At 44.5% G+C, this 22,633-nt stretch overlaps 1 protein-coding gene and 1 pseudogene across 1 annotated transcript; one reads left to right on the top strand and one right to left on the bottom strand.

Moving 5' to 3' along the window:
- The first annotated feature begins 2,995 nt into the window (after nt 1-2,995).
- LOC138355725 (uncharacterized) lies at nt 2,996-17,068 on the top strand. The gene is made up of 3 exons (XM_069311027.1): nt 2,996-3,137; nt 6,446-6,531; nt 16,051-17,068. The coding sequence occupies exons 1-3, from the start codon at nt 3,008-3,010 to the stop codon at nt 16,153-16,155; spliced, it is 321 nt and encodes a 106-aa protein (XP_069167128.1). The 5' UTR covers nt 2,996-3,007; the 3' UTR covers nt 16,156-17,068.
- A 241-nt stretch (nt 17,069-17,309) lies between these two features.
- Nucleotides 17,310-18,980, bottom strand: LOC123748332 (tRNA (guanine-N(7)-)-methyltransferase-like; annotated as a pseudogene).
- Nucleotides 18,981-22,633: the final 3,653 nt, after the last annotated feature.

Raw genomic sequence — 22,633 nt, 5'->3', positions numbered from 1 at the left:
TTGACAGTTGAGAGGCGGGACCAAAGAGCCAAAGCTCAACCCCCGCAAGCACAATTAGGTGAGTACAATTAGGTGAGTACACACACACACACACACACACACACACACACAGGAATATGATAGAAACAACATGGCCACCATTAACATAATAGAAAGAGCAGCTTCTGTTGCTAGCAGGAATGGATCTGGACTACTAATTATGGGAGACTTCAACCATGGGAAGATAGATTGGAAGAACAGAGACCCGCATGGAGGACCAGAAACATGGAGAGCTAAGCTGCTGGACGTGGCAACAAGAAACTTTCTAAGCCAGCACATCAAATAACCAACAAGAATGAGAGGAGAATATGAACCAGCAATGCTTGATTTGATATTTACCCTAAATGAGTGGGATATAAGAGAAGTTAAGATGGAAGCGCCCTTGGGAATGAGTGACCACAGTGTATTGAACTTTGAGTACCTGGTAGAGCTAGGACTTATCTCCCCAAAAAAAGAACTAGGAATCAAAAGGCTGGCATACCGAAAGGGAAATTATGAACAGATGAGAAGTTTCCTAAGTGAAATACCTTGGGACACAGACCTCAGAGATAAGTCTGTACGGGGTATGATGGACTATGTTACCCAAAAGTGTCAGGAGGCAGTAAACAGGTTCATCCCGGCCCAAAGGGAAAAATCCGAGAAGCAACAGAAGAATCCATGGTATAATAGGGCATGTATGGAAGCGAAGAAACTGAACAAAAGGGCGTGGAGGAACTTCCGGAATAACAGAACACTAGAGAGCAGAGAGAGAACCAGGAATGAGTACGTCAGGGTGAGAAGAGAAGCAGAGAAAAGTTTTGAAAATGATATAGCAAACAAAGCCAAGACCGAACCAAAGCTACTTCACAGTCACATCAGAAGGAAAACAACAGGGAAAGAACAGGTATTGAAACTTCGAACAAGCGATGACAGGTATACAGAGAATGACAGAGAGGTGTGTGAAGAACTCAACAAGAGGTTCCAGGAGGTCTTCACAATAGAACAAGGTGAGGTCACTGTGCTAGGAGAAAGGGAGGTAAACCAGGCGGCCTTGGAAGAGTTCGAAATTACGAGAGAGGAGGTCAAGAGACACCTGCTGGATGTGGATGTTAGAAAGGCTGTTGGTCCAGATGGGATCTCACCATGGATACTGAAAGAGTGTGCAGAGGCACTTTGCTTGCCACTCTCCATAGTGTATAGTAAGTCACTGGAGACGGGAGACCTACCAGAAATATGGAAGATGGCGAATGTGGTCCCAATATACAAAAAGGGCGACAGGCAAGAGACACTGAACAACAGGCCAGTGTCCTTGACTTGTATACCATGCAAGGTGATGGAGAAGATCGTGAGAAAAAACCTGGTAACACATCTGGAGAGAAGGGACTTCGTGACAAATCGCCAACATGGGTTCAGGGAGGGTAAATCTTGCCTTACAGGCTTGATAGAATTCTACGATCAGGTGACAAAGATTAAGCAAGAAAGAGAGGGCTGGGCGGACTGCATTTTCTTGGATTGTCGGAAAGCCTTTGACACAGTACCGCATAAGAGGCTGGTACATAAGCTGGAGAGACAGGCAGGTGTAGCTGGTAAGGTGCTCCAGTGGATAAGGGAGTGTCTAAGCAACAGGAAGCAGAGAGTTACGGTGAGGGGTGAGACCTCCGATTGGCGTGAAGTCACCAGTGGAGTCCCACAGGGCTCTGTACTCGGTCCTTTCTTGTTTCTGATATATGTAAATGATCTCCCAGAGGGTATCGATTCATTTCTCTCAATGTTTGCGGACGATGCTAAAATTATGAGAAGGATTAAAACAGAAGAGGACTGTTTGAGGCTTCAAGAAGACCTAGACAAGCTGAAGGAATGGTCGAACAAATGGTTGTTAGAGTTTAACCCAACCAAATGTAATGTAATGAAGATAGGTGTAGGGAGCAGGAGGCTAGATACTAGGTATCATCTGAGAGAGGAAATTCTTCAGGAATCAGAGAAGGAAAAAGACTTGGGGGTTGATATCATGCCAGACTTGTCTCCTGCAGCACATATCAAAGGGATAACATCAGCGGCATATGCCAGGCTGGCCAACATACGAAAGGCATTCAGAAACTTGTGTAAAGAATCATTCAGAACTTTGTATACCACATATGTCAGGCCAATCCTGGAGTATGCAGCCTCAGCATGGAGTCCATATCTAGTCAAGGATAAGACTAAACTGGAAAAGGTTCAAAGGTTTGCCACCAGACTAGTACCGGAGCTGAGAGGTATGAGCTACGAGGAGAGACTATGGGAATTAAACCTCACTTCGCTGGAAGACAGAAGAGTTAGGGGGGACATGATCACAACATTCAAGATTCTGAAGGGAATTGATAGGGTAGATAAAGACAGTCTATGTAACACAAGGGGAACACGCACAAGGGGACACAGGTGGAAACTGAGTGCCCAAATGAGCCACAGAGATATTTGAAAGAACTTTTTTAGTGTCAGAGTGGTTGGCAAATGGAATGCATTTGGCAGTGATGTGGTGGAGGCTGACTCCATACACAGTTTCAAGTGTAGATATGATAGAACCCGATAGGCTCAGGAATCTGTACACCTGTTGATTGACGGACGAGAGGCGGGACCAAAGAGCCAGAGCTCAAGCCTGGTAAACACAACTAGGTGAGTACAACTAGGTGAGTACACACACACACACGAGGCTGAACACCATAACCGGTTACTGTACCTGGCCCCTGGCCTAGACCCCAACATAACAGTTACAGAAGGCGTTAGGGAGCCTCCATGCTACTAGGTGGGTGTGGTAATGGGTTTAATGTCCAGTAGAGAAATATGTGTTTTTAATACATACTCACACTTGCTCATACTTCACATTAATAGAAATAAACTATATTAATATTGTTGAAGTGACTTGTTACTTGTGAATTATTTGTAAGTGAAGCGGCCTCATGTGAGGTGAGGTGAATGACGTCACAGGTAGTTGACCCATCAGGCCAAGGTAGTCATGAGGCGCGGCGGGCAGTGTGGCGCGGGCCGTCGTGGGGAGAGGTGCTGCTCACCGCCCGCCTCACTGGTGTTAATAATTAGTCACCTGGACAGTGCTGTAGATCAGGTTACCTGCGCCAGGCTTACAGGCAAGTTACTCTAGATGTTTAGTCATTTTATTACATTGTTTTCTGTTGGTAGAACAATATTTGCTGATTTTCTAGTTAACCATGGCTACAAAATATTAAAACTTTATTTAAAATAATTCAATTAGCTCTGGTTTACTTGTTAGTAAATATGATAGTGTAATATACCTTTGTCTATTAGTAGACACTTTTACCTTGCTCAAGACTTTTCATGAAGCTTATTAAAACAAAATTAAATTCTAAAACGACTGCTACGTGATTAACTGTTCCATAACAGCGGCGTGTTAACTTTATAGTGAAATTGAACCTTCGACCAAAAGCAGGTGGAAAAAGTTTACAAATTATTATAGCTAAATTCTGGCAGTTACAAGGTGTTTCTTGTTAATTATCAGACTTCAGGCTTTGAAATTCGGACCAAAGACTTTTAATATAGCAAGTGTCACTCTTCACCTCTCCCCCCCCTCCGACAATCCTATGTGAATGCAACTAGCCATCCTGACTCAGTGTCGTCCACTCTGCAGCCAACACCAGAGACGCCATAATTAACATTAACCTCCTGTGTAACTAAGCACTATATTTTGTCCAATACTAGTAAATATTAATGCATATTTATATAGTGTATAGGTCTGATAGTTGGACATTATAGCTCCCGAGTGTATTCCAACCAGTCTCCCTCGCGTAATAAATAACTATGTATAATAATAGTTCACGTATGAAAAACTATTTTAAATGAATCTAGTGTTAAAATGTATGAACTGTTGTGGGTCAGAGCACGGAGGAGCATAGATTGAGGACAAGTTATGTGTGAAGCGTTCTTCACGTTCATGTTTGGCTGCCGGGTTAACGACCACTTGGCCGTTGTTGAGAACGGCCTGTAGATGAGTCAAGTCTGAGGTTGGGTTTTGCCATAGTGGTAAGTCGGCTTTTTAGATCAACCAAAGTCTGACCTGATCGATTGTTTAGCGGGATATTTCTCAAACTTTTCATGAAACCTGGTTGATACCTGGTTGATGGGGTTCTGGGAGTTCTTCTACTCCCCAAGCCCGGCCCGAGGCCAGGCTTGACTTGTGAGAGTTTGGTCCACTAGGCTGTTGCTTGGAGCGGCCCGCAGGCCCACATACCCACCACAGCCCGGTTGGTCCGGCACTCCTTGGAGGAATAAATCTAGTTTCCTCTTGAAGATGTCCACGGTTGTTCCGGCAATATTTATTATGCTTGCTGGGAGGACGTTGAACAACCGCGGATCTCTGATGTTTATACAGTGTTCTCTGATTGTGCCTATGGCACCTCTGCTCTTCACTGGTTCTATTCTACATTTTCTTCCATATCGTTCACTCCAGTACGTTGTTATTTTACTGTGTAGATTTGGTACTTGGTCCTCCAGTATCTTCGAGGTGTGTATTTGATCTCTCTCGTCTTCTTTCTAGTGAGTACATTTGGAGAGCTTTGAGACGATCCCAATAATTTAGGTGCTTTATTGCGTCTATGCGTGCCGTATATGTTCTCTGTATTCCCTCTATTTCAGCAATCTCTCCTGCTCTGAAGGGGAAAGTGAGTACTGAGCAGTACTCAAGACGGGACAACACAAGTGCCTTGAAGAGTACAACCATTGTGATGGGATCCCTGGATTTGAAAGTTCTCGTAATCCATCCTATCATTTTTCTGGCTGTCGCAATATTTGCTTGGTTATGCTCCTTAAACGTTAGGTCATCAGACATTATTATTCCCAAATCCTTTACATGCTGTTTTTCTACTATGGGTACATTTGATTGTGTTTTGTACTCTGTATTATGTTTAAGGTCCTCATTTTTACCGTACCTGAGTACCTGGAATTTATCACTGTTAAACATCATGTTATTTTCTGAAGCCCAGTCGAAAACTTTATTAATATCAGCTTGAATTTTTTCAATGTCTTCAGCCGAGGTAATTTTCATACTGATTTTTGTGTCATCTGCAAAGGATGATACGAAGCTGTGACTTGTATTTTTGTCTATATCTGATATGAGAATAAGGAAAAGCAGCGGTGCAAGGACTGTACCCTGAGGTACAGAGCTTTTAACTGCACTTGGACTAGATTTGATATGGTTGACCGTTACTCGCAGAGTCCTGTTTGACAGAAAACTGAGTATCCAGCGTCCTACTTTACCGGTTATTCCCATTGACTTCATTTTGTGTGCTATCACGCCATGGTCACATTTATCGAAAGCCTTTGCGAAGTCCGTGTATATCACATCAGCATTATTTTCTTCTAATGCCTCAGTGACTTTGTCGTAGTGCTCAAGTAGCTGTGAGAGGCACGATCTTCCCGCTGGAAATCCATGTTGGCCTGGGTTGTGAAGGTCATTGGTCTCCATGAAATTGGTGACCTGACTCCTAATCACTCTCTCCAGTACTTTTATGATGTGCGATGTTAGTGCAACTGGTCTATAATTATTTGCTAATGCTTTGCTCCCTCCCTTGTGTAGAGGGGCTATGTCTGCTACTTTAAGTGCATCTGGTATCTCCCCCGTGTCTAAGCTCTTCCTCCACACTATACTGAGTGCATGGGCATGTTTTCAATTTCTTTCAAAATTTAGTGCGCTCGTGTTTATATCAGTTATATTTACACTGGTTTGAATATCCCGCATAAAGAAATTGTCTGGATCTTCCACCTTCATGTTTATTGGAGTGCTAAACATGTCCTCATACTGCTTTTTTAGGATTTCACTATTTTCTGTCATCCTCCGTGTATGAACCTTCACTTGTATGAATAGGTCCAATACAGGCAGTGGTTTTTGCTTTTGATTTCGCATATGAGAAGAAATATTTTGGATTTTTCTTTATTTCCTGAATTGCTTTGTTCTAACTGCTTTTCTTCAGTTTATATGAGTGTTTCAATTTCCGCTCGAATTCTTAAATCTCCCTATTTAAATTATTCCTTCTTTGACGGGAAATTCGTGTCTGCATAAGCAGTTCCGTTATTATTTTCCTGTGTTTACAGTGTCGTCTGCGTTTTCTTTCTACGTTAGATCTCTTTCTGGCTTTCCTCAAAGGAACATGTTTCAGACAGACTTGATACGCTTCTGAAGTCAGTTTTTCTATTCCTTCTGTAGGACTTGTATTACTTAGAACAGTTCCCCATGGAATGTTTGTAAGTTCCCTGTTTATTATCTCCCAGTCTATCCTTTTATTAAAATTGAATTTACTGAATAGCCCCTCTCGCTTTATCAACGTTTTAGGTCTGAGTATTGATGGTCGTTTGCACTTCAATGAGCTTGTGAAATGTGTTCATTTTATTATTTTGAGGCATTTAATATAATTTGTAATTTCAGATACGTACGAGAGTGCATCAGTACAACGGCACTGCAGCAAGGGTCAACCAGACCCAAGAAAGTGGTCTCGTACAACGGTACTGCAGGTATGGAGGGATTAAAGTTACTTGGAAAAACTTTTCTCGAATCGCAGGGGTCATAATGTGTATATATTCCCACAAGTACTATAAGTGAAGGGTTTAATCATTTTAATCATTTAACTCACTATACCATGAGGCAGTGATCTTCTAATAGGTATAGTCTAATGTAATTTGTGCATCAACCACGTAAGTGGTAAACCATTCTTTTGGCCAGTAATTTGACCATTTAGTTGTAGGTAGTGTAACATGGTTAATGTAAATCTAACATTTTTGGGTACCTTTCAATCCTCTTGCCTCCCCTCTCCATCCACCCTTCTGTTAGTCTCTTCTATCCCACCAGTCCAATCAATTATAGACAAAAATTACCCAAGAGGGTGATGCTTCAGCTGGGGGTTAGAAGACTGTCCTGAGAGAGGAAAGTTATAGCATGAGGGGAAAGTGTTGGGGCAAAACTTAACCAGCTGAATATACCGTCGGGCACAGTTTCGGGAGACTGACCACTTGGCAGCTACGTGGCCATCATCCGCATCTTGCACAAGGTATTGGTAGCTCTGGAACGCTGCAGCATTTCTACAGATCAACAGATATTGTGGTCAGGTGGCAGGCCCTGTGAAGTGTTAGAGGTGAACGTTTCTGGGTCTCCAGAACTGCGTAACATAGTTTACCTGGTTTGTTGTTAGTGCTACGTGTCCCTCATTATTGCAAGAAGAGACTATATAATTGGCAGAGCTCCTATGACCACAGGATAAAAGGTTTTAAAGCAGGGACACCAGACTGCTCAAGGGGTCTATGGTTTTGCTGGGAATGAAGCCGTTACTAATGTCACTGGGGGATATTCCCTTGTCCATGCTAACAAAGGAGGCTCCGAAGGAAGCGAGTTCGAGGCCGGATGTTCACCGAAGGTTTCCTTCATCCAAGACTAGAGCGTGTGAACTTCCTTTCGGATGCATCCTGAAGTTGTCGGAATGTGTAACTTGGGTAGAACCTTCCTCTATAGACTGGATGTGTGTTCCTGTACAAAATGTTGTCACTGGAGAGGGGCCAGTTTCTTGGCAGCTTTTCCTATGGTAGATTCTGGGCTGCCCACTTGACTGCCCCAGAGCGCCTCCAAGCCTTTCCCCTGATTACTCTGATCACTAGTTACACCTTTGACTCGGGTTCCCAGGGAGAAAGGTAGATCTCTTGAGAGAGAAACCAGGTGGCAGGATGTTTATAAACGTGAAGGTTTCAGACTTTGTAATAAATTTTTATGGGCCTCTTTCTCCATCTATATATTTATATACCCAGGTACCTAAGAAGGGCAACTCCTCCAAATGGTAAATTTCAGGTCTGGATGAATTTAGCCCATTCATGGATGGGTTGAACTGCAGTAAACTGTAGTAAACCAACCTGTCTTTTTCGACAAAGGTCAAATGCTCGTTTCCAGCATCCGTCCTCGGGTTAGGCTCATTGGTGGTGACCGCCCCCCTCCTTCCCTCCCGGTCAAATGTATTCATCCGCGTTTAACATTGTGTAAACATTTGGTTGCCATGAGTTATTATAATTTAAATTTCAATGTAAAGTTAGGGGGTAGGTTAGATTAGGTGTTAAGGTTCTGTTGGCTATTACTTATATTAGAAGTACGTGAAGTGAAAGTTAGAGCTTGGAATTCTAATAGAGGTCGCCAGCTAGGCACTGAGACGTTCGCACACGATCTATTGAGTCAAGTGTAAAAGCTCGCCTTCGTAAACAAAGGCTAAAGTACATTCCATACACCTACTAACCCCCCGCCCCCCCCCCCAAAAGGTTTATGAATGAAAAACCTGTTTTCACATGTCTCGCCTTGAGATGTTTCCGAGGCTTACCATCACTGCGGCCCGGTCGTCGACCAGGCCTCCTGGTGGCTGGACTGGTGAACCAGCCCGTTGGACGCTGCTGCTCGCAGTCTGACGTACGAATCACAGCCTGGTTGATCAGGTAGGTCACAACTGATGACGTTCAAACATATCATTAACACTGATTCGTTGACTTTTGTTCGAACCACAATGCTGTAAATGCTTCACCCACATACTACAAATACAAATAATTGCCAACATAACCTAAACACCTAACCTAACCAATGCCTAAATATGCACTGTATACTAATTGTATAACAATATTTTTTATGTATTTCTTATTATATACTGCTTATTACATAGACCAACCAGGTCGTAACACTTGCACCAGAGAATCTTCTAAGGAACATATCTTTTGTATGGGACTTTACCTCTTTTTGTTGTACCAATATTTTTTCTCAGTTGTATGCATAGTCGTTGTCTCTTGTGTAGCTCTCGTATCTCTAATTCCTTTTTTCGTAGTGACAGTCTTCAAAAATGTAATGCCCCTCTGAGGCTAATGTTACAATTGGCGGTCATTCCATGGGTTGTCACACATTGTTGAATCAGTTGACTTGGTTCCTATTTCGGGGGGAGACCCACAGCCTTCTCTGGGGAGGGGATGGCCCCTGTTATCAAATACCCGCAGGACATTACATGGTCTGTTACATCTATAGCTGCTTTATGTAACTGGTCCTGGTGACCAGGCGTCTCCTTCTCTTGGTCTGGGCCTATCATTGTCTAAAGCCTGTTTGCCTTGCCCATTATTTCTGTTCAATCGACAGAATCTTTTATTCAATCTTATATTTTTTCAATGGACAGAAATATACTTTTTCTGCCATGTTCTGGGTGCCTACTGTAAGAATCTTAGTCCTGTGTACCCTTTGAAATCTATAGTCAAAGTCCATAATTCATCTAGGTCTGCTCCGAGTACTAGTACCATTATTATCACATACAAACAAGGATAGAACAGACTTCATGCTTTCATGTTCTCTCTCAGTTGATGCTATTGATGAGTTCTGTTAGTAGTGTTTGCTGCACAATCCTGGCTGTGAAAAAAAAACCAATTTGGTCTAGTTTTGCTTTGCCCAATTATCTAATGACCTAATAGACGAATAGCAGACAAATGTGTAAACGAATGTGTGATGGGAAACGTTGGTGGTCGTGCAGTCTCTAATACCAGTCACAAAATATTAAAAAAAATAAAAATTAAACTGCAAAAGTGTCTTCAGTGAGGTAAACTGTAGGATAAAGCAAAGGGAAAAATACATTTAAAAAATACTTTACTTTAAAAATAAATTAAACAAATTACAAAAATATCCAGGCTTGGCTCTAATACAAAGTGTGCAAAACAAACAGGATGAACAATCAAATTTACGTTATGGTTAGATGCAAAATAAAGGTGCAGGATACTATGGGCTAGTCTAAATCTATTACACCACAAAGATGGGTTAACAGGTCTACTCAGCTGAGCACACAGGAGTAATCTAACTCATGTTGGGCAAGAACGCCCGATTTATACAGAATATCGGCCCGGCAGATGGCGCTGGTGACTACTTTAACTATTAACCGGCTGTTAAACTGCTTGTTTCGGAGGGTGTGGTCTCCCAGCGACCCAGGTGCAAGGTGGGGTGACGGCCGATGGGGTAGGTAGACTGGTGGTATTGTCTAGACGTCTGGAAGTAGTAGTTGTTCTTGGCTGCAGATCTTGACTAAATAGATGTGAATGAGTAAAATAGGTAATAATGGAGTAGGCCGAATCTCTTCCTAGAGATTTTACCGTGACATATGGCAATTCCATAATGTCGAGGTTTCATGGTGTCGTGGACTAGTAACAAGGAAGGTTAGACCTGCCTTAGTGTGTGAGCGAACCCTTCAGGCCTGGGTGCACGAAACTAACCCTATAAGTTCTCTCCCTATCATGGGAACAACTGAGTACCACTGATGACTTGCATAGTCTCCTCTGGTGATCTGGGCGTGCAACAACTCTTGCAATATCCTTGGCCAGCCCAGCCAGAGGCCAGCCCATAGAAACCATCAAGGCAGACCTTTGTCCCAGACCAGAGAATACAGGAGAGTGCACGGATGGACGTGCACTCCTGTAGATTCCACGCTGATGTACATCTGGTCATACTCACTCACCCAACTTAACAGAAGTGAAAATCCTTTCTCTCATACCAGGACAAACTTGTGCCACCTCCTTACTCTTCTGGGTGATGTAATCAATAACGTCTGTGCAGTCTTAGTTTTTGAGCTTTGCTACCTGTGTTTATATTATAAATTTTGTTTCCTTGTAATTTCAATTTAGATATTGCAGGCTTTGGCTTTCTGGTACCTTCCCTAAGCAAATTATCCCTTCTTTCACCATATATTTAAACGTAAAGACAGTGTTCACTCATTCCCATGGGTCTTCGAACTTTATTTCCCATATATGTGAATCGTTCAGTGAATTCGAATAAAGTCAAGCTGGTTAATCATTACGTGTTGATTACATGTTGGATTAAAACGCTTGCCATGTCCAATAGTTTAGCTCGCTCGCTGTGCCACCATATGGTTCTTGTATCTTTTAATGGGTGGAGTCCCTATGATTGGAAGTCGGAATCGATTTTTAACAGGCGACAGTCTGCCCTTTCAGTTATGGTGGAAACTGCAATGGTTGTCATTTAATGAAGGGTTATATATCACAGCTACTATCTTTGGTCCTGCCATCGTCATGGTGACTGTCATGTAGTCTCTGAACTCCTCGCAGCCCGGGATATCAATCTCCTGGAAACCCTAATACTTTATCAGCAGGGCCGCCACTCCTCCCCTTCCTTCCCTCTGTAGTGAGAGGTGTAATGTTGGCGCGAGTACACAGCCTTGTGGTACTCTAGTATTAGGGTCCAAATAGTCAGTGTTGGAGGAATCTCTTATTTTGTAGTTGTCAAAGAAGTATTTTATCGGACGTGGAAGGTCATTCATAATTTACTAATGTAGTCAAGCCAGTGTGTCGATGGCTTTTTCAGTCTGTCAAGTGTTATATATTGTGTAGTAAATGTGCAGCTTCTCGGTATGTTAAGAATGGCTTGTGCAGGTCGGTTTGGCATGACTCGGATTTTCAGTAACGTCGCCCAGTCTTGGGAACGTTTTGTGCTGCCCATATACATAGGTTTCTGATCTAAACAAAATAGGTTTTTATGCTGGTGTTTTCAGATCGTTGGGAATCGGTAATTTCTCTTATACCCGAGTGTTAAACAATATAGTCTTGACAAGAGATGGGGACACCTAGGTCTAATTCAACTTCTTCCTTGTTACACGCAAATTTGGCTACAGTGTCATTCATTATGGTGGGTTATATTTGTGAGATGGTATCCATACACGAGATTCTGATCCCTTTATTCTGCGACTATTTATAAGTGCAATTATGAAGCTCTTACTGTCGATCCTGCTGGAAAAGTTTTAAAGAGCTTGAAGAGCAGACTTTGAAACGCACTTATTTCACCACCTCCTGTGACTTTATATATACTGAGAGCTAGTTGTAGTGCAGCAGCAGTTTGTACAGAGGTCAGCCAGTTGTTTAACCTGGCACTTACTGTGTGGAAGTGTTGTTCGTGTACCTGCATACTGCTGCATTCCGTCCTGTAGATGATTGGACTGGGTCATCTGTGTAGACAGTACTCATGGGATCTTAAGTTATGACGAGAGGCAATTATTTAAAGTGTGACAACTTTGGAAAGAGCAGATTCTCATTACCTTTCTTAGTGGCAGGTGTGTATGGTACTTGAATTGTGGGAACAGATGAAGAGAAATATCAGTTGCAGGTATATTGCATTTAAAAGGAATGTTCAGTTTGATTAGATTGTTGGGATTTTACTCGGTCATTTATCATACAAGGAGTGAGTTGGTATGTTGCACCACTTAATACGGTGTTAACGGTACAGAATACTTTGTCTCCGAGCAAGGCTGGAGATGTAGGGTCTCGTGACTTTAAGGGAAAAGGTTGAGTTGACTTGTATGATTCTCTAGTATAGTTGGAAGCTTCAGTTCTTCCCTCAAGTTAATGATTCATGTGCATCTTGGGGTACCAAGAATTACCCTCATGGCTTCATTATGTATTACTTCCAATTTGTTCAAACAGAGGCGAGGAAGATAAATGTAATCAACTAACAAGTGTTGAATAGTCTACCATATTTAACATTAATACCAATTTTCTTACCAGAAAGTATTTTCAGTGATTTGTCTTTTAACCTAAGATGGTCGTTTACATTGTCACTGATACCTACTCAAAGGTATTTGTGCTGCCTATATTTGTTTTGGTTGTTGACTTTGAAAGCTTGAGGGACATTGATTCATTTTAGGGAAAAAGAGCGATGGATTAAATTATATACAAAACTGAATTCGATGCTTTTAGCAGCGAGGGAATCGCGTAGAGGTTGCAGTCGCGTTTGGGTATTCGAAACAATACAAATGTCAGACATAACAGATGACAGCTTCATCAGCTAGTGTGGGAATATCAGTTTATTTGGCGTTTTAGCAAATTGAACAATGATGGGCTAAGCACGCCTCCTTTCGACGAACTCGACTAAAATGGTGTAGAATGTTTACTTTTGAGCCCCCTTGAAAGAACCGAGGCAGTTGTGATACAAGGGTAGGTACCTTACCTCATAGGTACCGTACCATACCCTTACCTCAAGGGTATCCCCTTGATGTAAGTCAAGTATAACATTATCTCCAAAAGAGGTTAATTGTTCTAAGATTATTTCCCCTTTTTGATGAATCAAAAGCAGTTTGGAGGTCAATAAATGTCGCCCGAGAACATGGTCCCTGTCAAATAAAATATTCAGTAAAGCAAGTCTGAATGATTCTTCCAGGAAGGAAACCATACAGGCTAGTAGCAAGTTGGAGTCTAATTTGAATCATTAGCCTGTCGTGTATAATGTTTTCAAGAACTTTAAACTTACAGGATGTCAGAGATGGGTCTGAAGGCACCAAGAAATCACATTAATGTGATGTATCAATGAGAAAATTAGGTGCTTGTGAGCAGGATTCGAACCTCGGCTCTGGGTAATCAGACATTCCAGGTTGCAATTTATTTGACCATGTGGTGATGCAATTGTCTAATATCTTTGGAAGTCCCCCGAGTATCGCTTCGACTCTAACTCTAGACTCATTAATTTTTCTGATGTGGGCCTGAATTGTTGTTAATTTGGCTTGGGTATTATGAGTGAGTGTCCAACTGTCAGGTAAGATACTATGCCTCAGACTAAGATTAAATAATAACAGCAGAGGACCATTGTAGGGGTTATTGAAATGTAAAGGATGCCTACCGTCCTGGGTTGAAAATTAGCAAAGCAATACCGAGGATTTAAAACGTGGTTAAGTCATGCTGCAATGATGCATGTAACATTAAAAAGGTGAAATTATAGGAAACCAAATGTGTTTGATTAGATGCAAGATGTTACTGTAACGAAAAACGGAAACTAATAGCTCTTCTGTCCATTAGCCCAGTCATTATATTAACTATTCAGGAGTTCCCCAGAGTTCATACTACACTCTCCAGTTCAACACCCTGTAACCTCGATGATTGATCACCAAGGTACCACAAAAACAAGGCATTGTACCTGATCAGTTACAAGTAAACTCGAGAGACTAATACTTTTCACCGCCACCATCCATTCTAGTAAACCTATATAATACAAGGAATGGAACTTGTCTATACAGCACAATATCAGAGATGTTCAGGTATCAACTGTAAGTTTGTACTCGTATATAATAAAGCCTTCAAGTCCATAAGCATCGGAGAACTCTTCCCCCTCCCCCTTCCCATTCCAACCTGCAACCTATCATAGGAAACCCAAGATCCCGGGATCGGAATTAAAGCCAATTTACAACAAATTAATCATTTATATTTACCATTAGGTCTTCACTTAAATGGGTAATACAATTCAACTATATCATTACATGTTCAGTATCAACATGAATACACAAATGTGAATCACCATACAGGAAATTGACAGTTCTACGGCTGACTGCCCCTGAAAATCAAACACCTAAGTTGGAAAACACACTATACGTCACCTCACAAGCTCACTCACCCAAGACTGAGCCAAAGTTTGATAGAGAGGGGAGGGGGTGGGATGGTTACAGTTGAGTTCCCCACCCGGCCTGTGTAAGCCTGGCCTGGCTGTGGCACTCACGACCAGCGGTCTCCACTACTGTTCTGCTCAACATTCAATTTTGTCTCCTCAAAAGTACACTTCCATGGGTATTTGTGGGGGATTCTGGAGCTAAGCCCTTCCTACCCGGTAAGATAGCCTCAGGCTCTCCTTAAAACAATAGGTAGCTGCTTGTCTGAAGGACACACCTTAGCCAGCTGTCTACAATTATCGGCTTAGCAAAAGGCAAGGTCAACCTGTAGTCATTACTTCTAAAGGGTGAGATCCCTTAATTACTAAGACCAGACAGCATGGCGCCCTCAACTAACCTGTCTCGTATGTGAATTTTACTAACACATTTATAGTGGTACATTACAAGATAAAATAGTAGGGTAAGAAGGGCATAAGTGACGAACGAAGTTAAAAACTTTCAAAACTAAAATGTTTATTTTATCAATGTTTAATAAAGTTTTTTCAATGTTTCGTACATTAGGTAGTGTAAGTATGGTTTTTCAACTGTAATTATCATTGCAACATGCCTGGGAATGAGGGGAAGGGAGGAAATTAGAAGAGAATTCCAAATGTTTTAAATTGATTCATAGTTGATCATTTCATATGCTGTAAGAAAGAATTATCATGAGAGATACAGCAAACATTAGACTTTAATTTCGGGAGGAGAAACGTTTAGGGAAGTTTCAAATTGGTTAAGTCAGTTTCAATGAGGTTATCTTGATCATCTTGAGATGATTTCGGGGTTTAGTGTCCCTGCGGCCCGGTCCTCGACCAAGCCCCCTTTTGTTACATAAGAACATAAGAACAAAGGCAACTGCAGAAGGCCTATTGGCCCATACTAGGCAGTTCCTATTTATAACCACCCAATCCCACTCATACATGTCCAACCCATGCTTGAAACAATCGAGGTACCCCACCTCCACAATGTTACGCGGCAATTGGTTCCACAAATCAACAACCCTGTTACTGAACCAGTATTTACCCAAGTCTTTCCTAAATCTAAACTCATCCAATTTGTACCCATTGTTTCGTGTTCTGTCTTGTGTTGATACTTTTAATACCCTAATAATATCCCCTTTGTTATGTCCATTCACCCACTTGTAAACCTCTATCATGTCACCCCTAACTCTTCGCCTTTCCAGTGAATGCAACTTAAGCTTTGTTAATCTTTCTTCATATGAAAGATTTCTAATTTGTGGAATTAACTTAGTCATCCTTCGCTGGACACGTTCAAGTGAATTTATATCCATTCTATAATATGGCGACCAAAACTGAACTGCATAATCTAAATGGGGCCTAACTAGAGCAAGATATAGCTTGAGAACCACACCAGGTGTCTTGTTACTAACGCTGCGATTAATAAGTCAAAGTGTCCGATTTGCCTTATTACGAACATTTATGCATTGATCCTTTTGTTTTAAATTCTTACTAATCATAACTCCCAGATCCCTTTCGCAATCCGACTAAGCAATCTCAACACCATCTAGCTCGTATCTTGTAACTCTATCATCATTACCTAACCTCAGAACTCACCTGAGGACACCTCGCCCAGTGCTGGACACGCCAAGGATGGTCAGGAAATCTTCGTCTCCAAGACTCGGCCTTCACCTGTTCTGGCACTGACAGGCTAATCGCTGTGGACATGGACAAGTCAGTGGAAGACAATTCAACACACAAATAGTAAGTTCGTGAAAATCAAATCCACATCCAGGTGTCCTTATTTACACAAGATGGTGGTTGTGACCACACCCAGGTGACCTTATTTACAGAAGATGGTGGCTGTGACCACACCCAGGTGTCCTTATTTACACAAGATGGTGGCTGTGACCACACCCAGGTGTCCTTATTTACACAAGATGGTGGCTGTGACCACACCCAGGTGTCCTTATTTACACAAAATGGTGGCTGTGACCACACCCAGGTGACCTTATTTACACAAGATGGTGGCTGTGACCACACCCAGGTGACCTTATTTACACAAGATGGTGGCTGTGACCACACCCAGGTGACCTTATTTACACAAGATGGTGGCTGTGACCACACCCAGGTGTCCTTATTTACACAAAATGGTGGCTGTGACCACACCCATGTGTCCTTATTTACACAAGATGGTAGCTGTGACCACACCCAGGTGTCCTTATTTACACAAAATGGTGGCTGTGACCACACCCAGGTGTCCTTATTTACACAAAATGGTGGCTGTGACCACACCCAGGTGTCCTTATTTACACAAGATGGTAGCTGTGACCACACCCAGGTGAACTTGTTTACACAAGATGGTGGCTGTGACCACAGATGGGTGACCACTGCGGTCAAGCACTTACAGCTGCCCGAGGTTCAGGAACCACCAGGAGGATGATGGTAACGTGTGTACTTGTAGTACTGGGGCGTGAAGCTGCTAGAGATTGTTGGTGGTGTACACAGTGGTGAACATGTGTAAGAATGTTACTTGGCTGCCCTCGCTACTCGTCTTGATGTTATCTTGATATGGTTTTGGGGCTTGGCGTCCCCGCGGCCCAGTCCTCGACCAGGCCTCCCTTTTGTTACACCCCCCCCCCCCCAGGAAGCAGCCCATAGCAGCTGTGTATCTCCCAGGTACCTATTTACTGCTAGGTAACAGGGGACATCAGAGTGAAAAACGTTTTGCCTGTGTGTCTCCGCCGCCCCCGGGGATCGAACCCGGAACCTCAGGACTACGAATCCGAAGCGCTGTCCACTCAGCTGTCAGGCACCCACTCGTCTGTCGTCTGATACAGTTTGTTACTGTACACACACTTTCAAAATGCTAAGTTGTCCTGGATCTGACATGCTGCGACAAAACAGCCAGGAACTTTTCTCCACTATTGCGGGATACCTTCTGACCCTCCTCGGTGCTCTCAAATAGGCACTGTGCCACTGGATCATTAGCCGAATTGTTCTCATCCACACGAATAAATAAAGGATGTTCTGTAAAATGATGAACCATCCACTCATGAAGGTCCTTCACATCCGTCTCAGTGTACACAAGGCCCCCGTTCACGCAGAACGTAACCATATTCTGCCAGGAGTGATGCATTGATAATTCTCCATTTGTGCTTGGCTCTTTTGAAGTGTGGATGACGAAACAGGAACATTTTGCTTAAATGTCCTTTCTCGAAGAAATTTGGATGGTACTTCATTGCATTAATACGAATACAAGCTACATTTTGATATCCGCCAGGCACATCCTTCTTACCATCTCTCGAGCCATGAATGCGGTCAACAACAAAGTCTGGCACCTTCACCCGTATTTCCATGCTTAACATAAGCGTGTCAGGAAAAATCTGAGAAAGGACAACCAACACTCCTCCATAGCCACACACAATGTTAGCAAATTCCACCTTCTTGGTACTGTCTCCAGACAAGTACTTCGGGAAAGTATGGACTCCGGTCCATTGTAATTCCAATTCCAGTCCGGTAATTGGGTTGAAGTGAGCACACTGTCGATAATTTTTCTTCTGTGGTCATTTAGGTATTTTTAGTGAATTACTGGAGAGCTTGGCAAGGGAGAGTAGGTTGTCTCTGGAGGCCTTTTTCTCTCCATTATTTGACCATTGTTGTTGGTTGTGGGGCGAAGAGCACACGTGGCCATGTGAGCACCGAGCACCGTAGTCCGACTCACCACTCAAACCCAAGACGATGGCTGCAGTTGCTCATCACATAGCGCTCATGTGAAGGAATGCTCATCACATAGCGCTCATGTCAAGGAATGTTCATCACCTGGCGGTGTTAGCATGAGCAGGAACCTCTTGAGCTCTCCGAGGTTATGACGACGGGGTCGTCTGCTGGATGAGGTCTTCTTGTAGACAATCACTACATAGCATCTGTTGGACTTGATGTTCTTGTATTAAATGTTCTCAGACGAAACATTTTTGGTTCGCTGCAATCTCCAGTGATACGAGGAAGTGAACTTGCACAGCTGTTGATGCAACATGTTGACTGCATGTGTGTGTCGGGCCTCCGGGAGTGCGTGCCTCCGGGAGTGCGTGATGTTCTAGAATCTTTAATAATTGGGAGGGATCATGGATGTTTGCTACGTGTCAAGGCCAAGACGCTAATAAAAGTATACCATAACTTGGTCTATCCATTAAGAATTGAGTGAAGCTATAATACAAATTACGAGTAGTGAAGCATCAGGCAAGAGGTAGAGGTAACTAAGAACTATAGGCTGGGGCTAAAGCTCATAATGACGTACATTACTAGGATGAGCCTATCACAAGCCGTGAGACTCGCCACTGGTACAGCAGAGGACACACACGGGTTTGTTCTATGGAAAACTTCAGACTTTGAGCAGTTATGAGATCAAATCCTTGTTGTTTTGTGAGGAACAACCAATTAGTACCCAAACTCTGGTCATATCTTGTTTGGAAGGAACGTTGAAGATTTTGTCTGCAATTCTTTTATAAATACAGTTGTTGACTATTTGCTGTTTGCACATTATGCAGGAGACCCACAGTTACCACAGTGGTCTGGTAGCTCAGCTCCCAAGACCTGTTACTTTGTGTGAGGGCATTACCACTGACCAGGTCACTTAGTCATACCCTGAAGGGCGAGGCAATACCCTGTAGGTAGTGCCACAAAGGGGCATTTTACAAGGTGCACTGAGCTTGCCTCATAAAGGTAGACCAAACAAGCTCAATTAGGTGTTAGGTATCCCTGATTACAATGTTAAAATCACTTTAGATCTCCGTTGGAGTGAAATGAATTTCTCCAGACCTACGAGTGACTTTGAGATTAGGCCCCCCTCCCCGCTCGGCTCGTTTTTGCCATGAGGGGGACTTAGTGGGCGGCTGCTGGAGTGTGATGCTCCTTGGGACAGTCCTCTGTCCTTTTTCTAGCCTTGTCCTCCTGCTGCCGTCCTCTCCAATTATGCTGAGCACCCTTTCCTTCTGTTTAGTTTTTCTCCCCCCTCTTCTATCTGCTTGCCGTTTCCTGCCGACCTTTTGCTTGTTCTGGTTCTTCCCTTGGACTACTTCTATTTTGACGCCCGGGTGCTTGAGGAGGCATACTATTGCACCCGTAGAACTGTAGTACCAGACGTCGAGAGTGAGGGGAACCTATTATTGTCAATCCCCCTTTCGTCACTGAACCCGATCTCGACGGACTGTCGGTTCTTAAGGTGGCGTTTGTGGGGCGTATGCTCACGACGCACCCTTAGGAGGCCCCCGACATGATCGGCGATAGCTTCTTGTTGGGTGTCCTGCCTCTAATTGTGGCTCCATGGTGGGTGTGGGGGCACATTCGTGAATGAATATTCCTTTTCGTAGTGATAACCCCTGTTTCGACTGTTTCTGCTTTACCTTCTCAGGCTCGTGGGGTGGGCGACCAAGCCCCCGAGTCGGTCCGTGTTGGAAGACCGGGCGCTGTAGCCTCTGCTGCATTGGGCCCCGACCTTGCTCTTCCTTTGGCCTCTGACTCGTTCCCTTGGCTCCCCTCCCTCCTCTGTGGTTGGGTCGAGCCCCAAGCCCCCAGTGGTGACTACCTCGTCCCCTGGCGCGGCTCCATCTGTAGTTATATCTATTGCGCCTTTTAACCCCTCTCTCTCTCTCTGGGGATTCTCACCACCGTCCTCGTCACGGCCGCCCTCGCTCGATTCCTTCCCGTTCTGCTACCTATCAAGCCTTGTTTGGTCCCGCTTAGTGGGCCAAATATTTTGATCTCCCTCTTGCTTCTGCGCCTCCTGACGATTTCTCCCTCCATCGACATCTCGTTGGTTCTGTGGATGCCTCCATTACTTTCAACCCCACTCGTCTCGGTACACGTGTCGTTGCTGCTCCTCAGGATGCTGCTTCCCGCTTGGCTGCCTTATCCTGCCTTGGCGAGACCCCCGTTCGGGTCTCGAAGAACGTTCAGTTGAATGCCAGTGTTGGCACTATTTTGCTCCCGCCCCATGTTGCGACCGGTGTTCGGGACCTGCGCGACTGCCACGACGTTATTCGACATATCCTTGCTGCCCAGGGCCATTCTATTCTCCAGGTGGACACGTTTACTCGTCCCCCTCGTGGTAGTCACCGTCAACCCCTCCGGGTTGTGAAGATTGCCTTTGATGGTAGGACTCTTCCACCATTTTGTCATTATTGCTGGTGCCAGGTGCTCTGTCCAGGAGTACATTCCTTCTCCTCGGCTCTGTAACAAGTGCTGGAGGTTTGGGCATGGTGCCCTCCACTGCTCCGGGACTGTCTCTCTGTCCTTTATGTGGTGGAGAACGTCACTCTAAGTCGGAGTGCACTTCTCCCCGGGCTCGTTGCTTCAACTGCGGTGAGGCCCATCCTACCTTCTCCCGTGCGTGTGTCCATTACAAGCTTGAGGCAGCCGTCCTAAACTTGAAGCTCTGGGAGCGTTTATCTTTTCCTGAGACGAGACGCCAGGTTCGCCGGCTCCCGCCTTATGCTAATATCTCTTATGCTCGCGTGTTGCACTCTTCCTCTCCTCGTCCTTCCCACCTTCCTCAGTCTCACAACCGTTTCCGGGCCTTGGACCCTGATATGCCCACTGCCCCCTCCTCTGTTCCTTTGGGTTCTCTCCCGAAGGATCCACCTCCTGGTCCTCTGTCTGGGGTTCCCCTTCTTTCTACCCGGTCTGTCTTGTCTCCTGTGTCTTCTTCCTCGTCTCCCTCCGTTCCTCCTTCCCCTCCGTCTCTTGACTCTCTCCGCCGCCTGTCGGTGCGGGTTGATGTCCATCGCTCCCCAAACGGCCGTCATGTGTGCTCTCGTTCAGCTTCTCCTGTTGAGACGCTAGAATCCGTTGCCCAGTACGTGGTTGTTGGGACACCTGTCTCTTTAAGTCAGAAGCGTAAGCCTGGCTCCTCTCCTTCCTCCTCCCCAGCAGGTAAGAAGGTTTCGCTTTCTTCCTCGGTCCCTACTTCTGCCTCTCTCGCTCCTTCTCCCGCCTCTCTCGCTCCTTCTCCCATTTCGGTGGTTGTGCCCCCTGTTCCTGCTATGGAGGTTTCTTTAGCCCCCCGCTTCCCTCTCGGTTGCTGCCCTTGCTGAGGTGCGCTCCCCTCTTTGTACCCCCCCCCCTCTTCCTGCTGCTGTCCTTGACTGCTCCGCCCGTTGTCTCCTCCTCTTCCTCCTCCGGACCCCGCCCGCCCACCTCTGGTCTGTTCTCCCGCCTCCTTCCCTCCGTCTTTTCTCAGTTTAAACATGCCCCCTAACCCTGACTTTGCTGACCCTGATCCCGACCCTGATATTCTTTAATGTGCTCTGTTGCTACTTCGCCTTTGTTTCTTCCTTGTCCTCTGTTTTTGTCCTTTCGCTTCTCGTCGATGTCTATTCTTCAATGGAACGTTCGACGTTATTACGCCAATTTCCTCGAACTCCAACTTCTGATTTCGCGGTTTTCGCCCCTTTGTGTCTGTCTCCAGGAGCTGATGCATGGTGCTCGTCCTGGTCGTTTTCGTGGCTATTCCTTTCTCTCCCCCCCCCCAGCCGTTGCTGAGGCTTCTAATTCTTCTGCTCTCTTGATTCGTGCTGATGTTCCCTTTGTTCCTTTACTTTTTCCTTCACCTCTCCATTGTTCTGCTGCTCGTGTCGTTGTGGGGAAATGGTACACAGTTTGTTCCATTAATCTCCCCCCCGAGTGTCCCGCTTTCTCTTCCTGATTTGAACCAACACCTAGACTCCTTGCCGGAGCCTGTGCTCCTGCTGGGTATCTTCAATTGTCATCATTCTCTTTGGGGTGACGTTTTGACGAATACCCGGGGTCGCCTTCTTGAGCCGTTTCTCCTCTCTTCTTCCCTGTCTCTTCTGAATTCTGGTGAGCCCACTCATTTGGACTCTCGGACTCGCACCCTTTCTTGTCTTGATCTTTCTCTCTGCTCTTCTTCTCTTTACTTAGATTTCACGTGGAAGGTTCTTGATGACCTTCAAGGAAGTGATCATTTCCCCATCCTTGTTTCCTTTTTATCTTTTCGCCCTTCCCTCTTTCCCCTAGGTGGCAGTTTGCTAAGGCGGACTGGACCCTATTTACCCTCAGTGCTGCTCTCGCTGACCTCTCCCGTCTGCCTCTCTCTCGCTCTTTTCCTTTTTCATGACACTGTCTTCAACGCTGCACTCCGCCTTATTCCTCGCTCTTCCTCACGGGGTCCACGGA

This window comes from Procambarus clarkii, chromosome 69 (assembly GCF_040958095.1).
Source record: "Procambarus clarkii isolate CNS0578487 chromosome 69, FALCON_Pclarkii_2.0, whole genome shotgun sequence".
Classification (NCBI taxonomy): domain Eukaryota; kingdom Metazoa; phylum Arthropoda; class Malacostraca; order Decapoda; family Cambaridae; genus Procambarus; species Procambarus clarkii.
The sequence above is the reverse complement of the archived record's forward strand: the minus strand, read 5'-3'. Positions and strand labels throughout refer to the sequence as shown.